This window comes from Xiphophorus couchianus, chromosome 22, assembly GCF_001444195.1.
Source record: "Xiphophorus couchianus chromosome 22, X_couchianus-1.0, whole genome shotgun sequence".
NCBI classification, from domain to species: domain Eukaryota; kingdom Metazoa; phylum Chordata; class Actinopteri; order Cyprinodontiformes; family Poeciliidae; genus Xiphophorus; species Xiphophorus couchianus.
Genome location: NC_040249.1, coordinates 27,933,517 through 27,941,760, shown reverse-complemented (window position 1 = coordinate 27,941,760; position 8,244 = coordinate 27,933,517). Strand labels below are relative to the sequence as shown.

General features: G+C 39.5%; 1 protein-coding gene across 1 annotated transcript; it reads left to right on the top strand.

Annotated features, from left to right (window-relative positions):
- Positions 1–4,064: 4,064 nt before the first annotated feature.
- On the top strand, positions 4,065–5,933 carry LOC114138345 (cationic trypsin-like). Its single transcript, XM_028007562.1, has 6 exons — positions 4,065–4,217; positions 4,438–4,630; positions 4,713–4,898; positions 5,213–5,274; positions 5,361–5,485; positions 5,579–5,933. The coding sequence occupies exons 1-6, from the start codon at positions 4,178–4,180 to the stop codon at positions 5,726–5,728; spliced, it is 756 nt and encodes a 251-aa protein (XP_027863363.1). The 5' UTR covers positions 4,065–4,177; the 3' UTR covers positions 5,729–5,933.
- The last annotated feature ends 2,311 nt before the right edge of the window (positions 5,934–8,244 follow it).

The following is an 8,244-nucleotide window of genomic DNA, read 5'->3' as shown; positions in this document are numbered from 1 at the left end:
AATAATTCCTTAAGTTCGGGACACATAGATATTTGTAAAGAACTCTGTTCCCTTTTTTCCATTTGAGTAACTTTTTCTGAAATGATAAATAAGGGCTGCATGAAACTTATTTGTTGCACCTTGCTGAGCTATCTATTTCTTTGTGCCTAAAATCCGGGATTTGAAACTAGTGCCTTGACTGTAATGTACACCGTTGATAAAAATGGAATTGGTAAGAACTACCCCAAAAAGGCTAAGAATTTTAAAAACTAGTCAGCCGTACACGATCCACAAAAACACTCAAACTGCAAAAAGGACACTCATTTGAAACCCCAGGACTGATGACCAATAAAAACTAGTTTGTTGCAATGGTGCTGTGAAGGATTCTCCACTGAAGATCGCCAGTCCGTTTCTTTACTGGAGGCTTGTAAAGAGTCCTCCACTGAGGTTTCTGTCCTCTGAGTTCGTCACTCCACACACTGATGGCTCTGTTGTGTAGAGTTCTCTTATTCAGGATCTTGGTGCAATACTTATACGGTACTTTTGGACCCGTTCTGCTCAAGTCCATCTCTGGGTCTGTACTGTGCAGCAGAGGACCACTGTCCTCTTCAAAATCAGGATTCAGGAAGACATCTGGGAACTGGTCAGTCCGATCAGTCTGCAGCAGCAGGAGCCACGTCTCCCCAGCAGTTACCGTCTCCGTCCAGGAAGCGCAGCACCAGTCTGGCAGATCGAACCCCAAGCAGTGAACCAACTGTGCAGTTTTAAAAAAAGCACACGATTTAAAAAACACTTTGGTAAAACTGAGGCAACCCTTTTAACTTTAAAAAGCTACAATTGGTTAAAAACAGGGCAGCGTCCAGCCCCAGAAAATGTACACATCTGAGAATGCAGCTGGCCACATCCCTCCACACAGTGTCAGGAGATCCTGTCAGGTACTTTTCAAGGAAACGGAGGCCATTTTACTGGCCAGGTGGACAAGGCCATCTCTTGGTAAAAACAAGATAGACTGTTTCTTCTGGAACGGTATATTCGTGGCCACATGCGAACATGGAGTTTCTGTAGATCACAGCGAATGGTTGACCTACATTGGACCTGAATACAGCATCCTACAACGACTCAACATTAACGAACAACTACACCATGAATTTGGATTTACAGAAGTTAAATTATTTGCCAGAAGATCCAAGCACATAGAAATAACATGGGTTAGCTTGTAATTAGCGACAGCATCTTTATCATAGACTAATTACTTAAAATACCACAACTCACCCCATAAACAAGTCAACAGTCATTTAATGTTTCTTTTGATCCTAAATGCTCGACCCAACCTGAAACTAAATAATTTTCTTCTTCAGGCTTTTTAAAGCTTTCTTCTGGCTCGTCCTATAATATGAACTCTGCAGCTCCAGACAGTTAGCTATGTGGGTCGCCTCGACACCGGGTAAATCCTCAAGATTATAAGAGAAGTCTTTTTTACCGAGATGATTAGGATCATATCCTAACTATACGCGTATTTTTTCAAGATACCTCGTCTGTTTCAGCCTATTTAGGGCATTAGATACTCGTGATCAATTTTGCTTTGTTTTGAACGGGAGAAAACCCCTTTCGGATCTCCGTCCAAATTTCGCACTTCATCCGGGCCTTAAACCCAGCAATAGATTTGTTGTTCAATATCCATTTTTGAAAATCTAAAAGCATGAATGAAGTTGCAATTGAAAAAAGTGTGACTGAGACTAAAATCTCAGTCACAAAACACAGGAATTGATATTTATTTTGAATTTCTTTTGAAGAGTGTAATTAAAGGAAAAACTTCATATATACTTATAAAAGTAATGTCTTTAATTCTTTTGTGGAAGAGGAATAGAAAGCTATTTTAAACAAATGTTTTTTCTCAAGGTAGAGGGGGAGAAAATTGATGTCAGAGTTGTTGTAGTTCACCCATTTCCCCTCTGTGCACCAACCAGGTCCTTTTACCAGTTTCAGGAATCGACGAAAATTCTCATGCTATACCATCGCAACACAATGACAGTTTCAACAAATACGTAAAAACCAATATTTTTTTATAAAAGTTACATAGTGCAGCTTTAATTTCAGTTGGGAGAGAAAGGGTCAGGAGGGACGTGGGAACAGATAGCTGTAATCTAAATGCAAGTTAACCGTTGCATAATTTGTGATGCTTTATGTCAGGATTTTTTTTTTTCCATTTTTGTTATGGGGGGGCAGACGGGCACTCCTGTGCGACGGGCCTGGAGGAAGATGGACTGGATCAATGGGAAAGAGGTTGGGGGAGGGAGTGGGATCATCTGAATCGAAATCTGACATGTTTGGGAGCGAATCAGCTGATGAGCAGGTAGACCCAACATAGCTTGTCCTTTTGAAGGGATCCCTGAACGACGATTGGCTGGATCGTTGTTCGTAAGTACAACTAACTTACGGGGGCGTGGTGAGTGGATGATGTGGATCAGCTGTGTGTTAACTCCCAGCTTGAATTTTCGCCTAGGCTCCATTTCTTGCATTTGCAGCTGATGGCCAGTAGTTGATAGAGTATTTTATGATGCATTAGTGTCCACTTCAGTGGTCTGTGTGCATTGATAACATAAAAATCCACAAAAAGCACAAGAAAATGCCTTTTAGATCCACTGTAGTGACGACTATGCCTGAAAGGGTTAAGGTAAAACTGTGTGGATTGGTTGCAGTCCAGAGAGGACGCTGTTTTTTTTAATCATTTTATAAAGATTGTTTGAATTTCTGTCAGTAACAAATATATTGTTTTTGTTGTGTAATTGTAAAAAGAGCAAAGACACAGAGAAATCCCTACAGACTCACTGGAATGATACTAAGTAGCTTGTCACTGATTTTTTTATTTTATGTTGGTGGGTGCCCCTGTCGGTCAAGGGCACTTGGAATTATCCTAACTTTTCCCTCCTATATGGCACCCCTGTGTGTGACTGTCACCAGTCTTAAATGTTATGGTTATGTAAGCATGCAGCCGCGTGTGTGTGAGCAGATAGAGAAAAGACAGAGTCCTGTAGTCCATAACAGAGTGTTCCTTATTAATTTCTTGTAACATTTTTGCTCTATAAAGTCACAAGATTCATAGTTTCTTTTGCAAAGGACTTTTTAGTCCCATTAGCCGTTTGGTTTTTCACAATGTAGCAACAGGGCTTTTTTTCTATTTTTTGTATTTTGTCCATAACTTAGTCTTTGTTAACACATTAAATCCACTTTACACCAAACTAACTTTTAGCTACAGGTGGTTTTTATTTTTGTTTTTTATTCGAGTAGCAGATAAATATGTAGTCACATCTCTAATTAGTCAAATCACAGGCTGTAACTCGTTGGCTTGTCTTGTTACTCCACACTACTGCTCCCCGTCCCTTATCCCTGGTTTCCTCATGGTCTCTTCTTCTCTGGTTGGGGTTTAATTTTGCACTTGCAGTGGATGGCCAGTAGTTGGCAGTGTATTGTATGACACATTAGTGACCACTTTAGCAGTTTGTGTGTATTTACAAAATCAAAATCCATATATACTCTAAAAAATGGCTTTTAACCATATTCTAATAAACAAAACAAATCGGGTGGGATACCTGTGAACTACAATACACACAAACAGCAACAGCACACTCAAGTGTGATCCGACCAATAAACCCGGTGTCTCTCACACTAGCATGGAGATTAGGATGGAGGCTAGCACAGAAGCTAGCATGGAGGCTAGCTCTCCCATACCTTGAAAACCTCTGGGCTCCAAGCTGGTGCACTGCAAAAACATCAAATTTACCAATTATTTTTAGCCTAGTTTCTAGTGCAGATCCCTCAGTTTACTTGAGGTAAAGCAAAACTAACTTACAAGTAACTTTGCAGCAAATAATAGAAGCTGCTTGTTTTAAGTCAATTCCTTAATATTGATTAAAAAGTTCTTGTTTCATTGGCTGATTATTTAAGTTATAAGAAGGGAAAATGTTTTATTAGTGAAATAATCTGTCAAAATGGAACAAGAACTTTTTTCTAGTTTCTTTAGAACAATGAGTTGTTAAAGTTCCTCTATGCAGATGACAGCGCAAATTGGTGTCCGTCCTGTGATTGGACAGATAGGTGTCCGTCCTGTGATCGGTGGCTTCCTGTCCAGCAGGAAGTTGTGAACAGAGTTTAAAAGCTGCTGCAGGACTGCAGACATTCACAGGAAGCTGGACCAGCAATGGCTCTGCTGAAGGTTCTGCTGCTACTGCTGGGGCTGGGTGAGTCGAACACACTGGACACAGGAGACACTTCCACTGGTTCCAGGGAGGCTGCTGCTCCCTGTGACTCTCAAACTTCCCTTTGATTCTGTTTCAGATTGAAACTTCTTGACATATTGACTGTGATGCATTTTAATCTTTTAACTGTTTGTCCATTTTCTGTTTCAACATCCATGTTTGCACCTGATTTCTGACTACTGTCCTCCTTTTTCTTCTTCAGGTGCTTCAGTGAACTCAGATGTTTCTCTGCAGAAGAGAATCATTGGAGGTTATGACTGTGGTGACAATGAGCGTCTTTATCATGTTCGGCTGGTCAGCAGAAATGGTACTCATAGGAGCCGCTGTGGAGGATCTCTGATCCACCCTGAGTGGATCCTGACTGCAGCTCACTGCTGGAGGTCGGAGGCAGGATGGTAGGAAAGAGACATTAACACAGTTTTATCTGCAGATGATCAGGTTTTCTGTGTGTCCATTATAATCTAACCTTTTCTGCAGGTATAACATAGCAATGTTGAAAGTTCATCCACGGAGGGCTAAACAGCAGAATCAGATCATCCGACATGCTCCTGTGATTTATACTCACCGTGGCTGGCAGAATGACATTGTGTTGCTGAAGCTTCGGAGACGAGTAACAGATGTCCCACCTGCTCAGCTACCAAAATGCAATAATCTTCCTCAAAAGTAACTCTTTCTCTGATCAAAAACATGACTTCAGGTTTTCTGTCTCCACTCCTCCAGTCCTGCTGACTCTGCTTCAGCACACCTGAGTCAGGTAGTCAGGCCACCAGCAGAACCAGAACCCATTTAGCTCAGGTGTGTTGGACCAGAGACACATGTAAACGACAAACGACACAGTCACTGCGGACTGGAGGTGGATGTGTCAGTGGATGAAGTCCTTCATGGATTTATTGTCTGTTCCTTCAATGTTCTTCATAACAATTAATTTTCTACATTGTTATCTTGTATTTTTACATTTTATTCTTATTGTGTTATAGAGGCGATACAGTTCAGCTGGCAGGGGAGGGATCAACAACAGCCGGCCCCAATAATGAGCGAAGTGAGAGAAATATTGAATCTTTGTTTCTGTCTCTACAGAAAAGGTCGAGTGAAGAACATGTTTATGATTCTCATGTTTTTCTACAGCACCCTTTGCTAATATTTTACCACATCTTCAGTGTGTCGACATGAAAGTTACTGCTGCGTCAAACCTGGATCCGTTATGTGGGCATATATTACTTACTGAAACACCAAACAAGGATATATGTCTTGTAAGTTTGCGTCTTCAATATCTCTCTACCGTGATCAGAAGACCTTTCTGTTTTACAACATAAGTACATATATTGATATAAATGTTTCTACAGGGGGACTCTGGTGCAGCAGTGGTGTTCAATGGCATGATTTATGGTGTGATTTCTGAATGTTTTGAAGAATATGCATGTCAGAAACCAGTTAGAAACATGGATGTGTGTGAGTACATGGATTGGATAAGCCAAACAATTGGGCTTAAATAAAACATAAACTATCATGAAATAAAATTCTCATCAAATTTCCTCAGATATAATTTTCTAGTTGTATCTTCATCAGTTTGTTGCACAGGCTTATAGAATTAGGATAAATGAATAGTTTTGTTTTTTCCACACCTGACCTTGACCTCCCTAATGGAGCTTTCTCTGCCTCAGAAATGAAAACTAAATCAATAAATGAATGAAAAAGAAACATTTCCTGTCTTAATCGTCTTTACACTCATGGTTCAGTTTGTTCAGTTGATGTTTTCCCAGAACCGAGTCTAAAAACAGGAATTTTAAATCACATGAAGACAAACACCAGAAGTAATTTATTTATTCAGTTTTTGTCTTTATTTTACATGGGACATGAACATGCAGCATCTAAACCCTGCAGCTCTGGAGTTACTATTCTTGATTTAGTTCTAGAGAATTTTAAACTCCAACAAGACCAAAGAGTTGTACACAAAAATAATGAAACAGAAGTCACATAACACAACAAATAATAAAATTGTAATAACTTAAAAATATATATTTTTTAAAATCGCATTTATAATAAAGATACAAAGGAAATAAAAATTTCAATAATTACAAACAATTTAAAAGTCAAAATCTGGAATGAAAGTTTTAAGAAAATATTTAAAAAACAGATAAAAGTAATTAATTTCTGGTTGCCACAAATTTAACATGATAGAAAAATGTCTTCTATTACAGTTAGTGTCATTGTTAATTTTATTTTTTATTTTAACACCTCTTAGGCTTATGAAAAGCTATTAAAAAGAATTACTTTACAACCATTAACATAAAAATCTCCTGCAAAATAAAGGAGGAAGTGCAAAAATATCAACAGTATTTTCTTTCACTGTTGAAATTAAAATCTACATTACATGTTTATGTAAAACTTCTCAGAAATTACAATTTGGTTTTCAAGTTTAAATATGAGTAGCATGTGTATCTTTATGGGCAAAATCAAAATGAGGAGTTTGTGTGTGGAAGATTTCTGACTGCAGCTCACTGCTGGATGTCAGATCCAGGATGGTGAGTCAGGAAACGTTTTACTGAAAATCACCAATAACTGTTTGTTTCTCTAATAATTGTTTTTACGGTTGTTGAGGTACAAGTAGGGGTTCATCCTAAAAGTGTTTGAAAGACGATTTATAGAATGAGGGGAATCCACGCTTTCTGACTGACTACCTGTCACATTCAACAGGCTGCGTTCGTTCTCCCAGTCGGGGAAAACCACACACGCAGCGATAGCCAAGACAATCCGACATATTGAATATGTCCGATTTTATATCGAAGAGGCCCCAACGTTCTACAGACTGGACCTAATCAGCCATAACACACCACATACGACTATCTTAGAACGTTGGATGTTCTAAGATAGTCATAAGGGAAAATCGGGGCAAAAAATGTTGTAGTGTAACCTCAGCTTTACATTACTTAACAAGAACTGTGCATTTGGTGAATTTGGCAGAAAAGTTTGTTTTTTTGTCATTGGTGGTGAATATACACTGCTCAAAAAAATAAAGGGAACACTTAAACAGGTGTTTAACACTTAAAGTGTTCCCTTTATTTTTTTGAGCAGTATATTATAAAACAGACATTCAACACAAAAGTAACACAGAGTACTTTTTAGAAGCTTAGGGTTCCCTCATAAAATGTACACACACCTCCATCAAATGATCATACCACTTCACAGCATACAAGGTGGTTTTTCTTCCAACAATGGATGTCTTCTGTTCAAAAGATCCACATCCAGTTCTCTTCAACTCAGCTTCGGAAATGAAGTTGATACCAGGTAAGTCTCTTGCTATGAACAGTCCTAGTGCAGTGAATTCCTTGCTGAGCAAGTGTTTCTGTGAGAGAGACACTAGTGAACCCAGTTGTCAAAGAAAATCTTGTAGTTCTGCTGCGTGGGTACTCTCTGGGCAAGGCGGAGAACAATGTTGCCACTTCCACCTATATCTGGCAGCTCAGCAGGTTGCACAGCTTTCCCTGCATAGATCTCAAAATTGTGTGGAACGAAACCAGATCCTGCCAGGATGAATATCTTGTAGCTCCATTTCTTCGGTTTTGTCGGGAGATAATGCTTGAGTCTATTTTTTCCCCTGAAAGGGACATTCTGCTCATCTACAGCCAGCTTCTCACCTGTTGGGATTGTCTGCAGCTTTGAGGTAAGATGAGTGAGTGGTGGTCGGATTTCGTGGACTGGATCAACATTTTCTCCTTGTCTCATTTGATTATTGTTGAAGTGCAGAGACGCTCCTCATCATGAAGGACTCCACCCATCCTGCACACAGGCTGTTCCAGCCGCTCCCCCCAGGCGGGAGGCTGAGTAGCATCCAGAGGAAGACTACCAGGCTGAGGAACAGTTTCTTCCCTTCAGCCGTCAGACTGGTGAACTCGGGCTGCACTAAATGCAGCTTCTCCTCATAGCTTATTTACATAAAGACACATTACATATACTGTATATATCACTTAATTTACTTTATTGTTCAATTTGTTTATTTTATTTCATTATT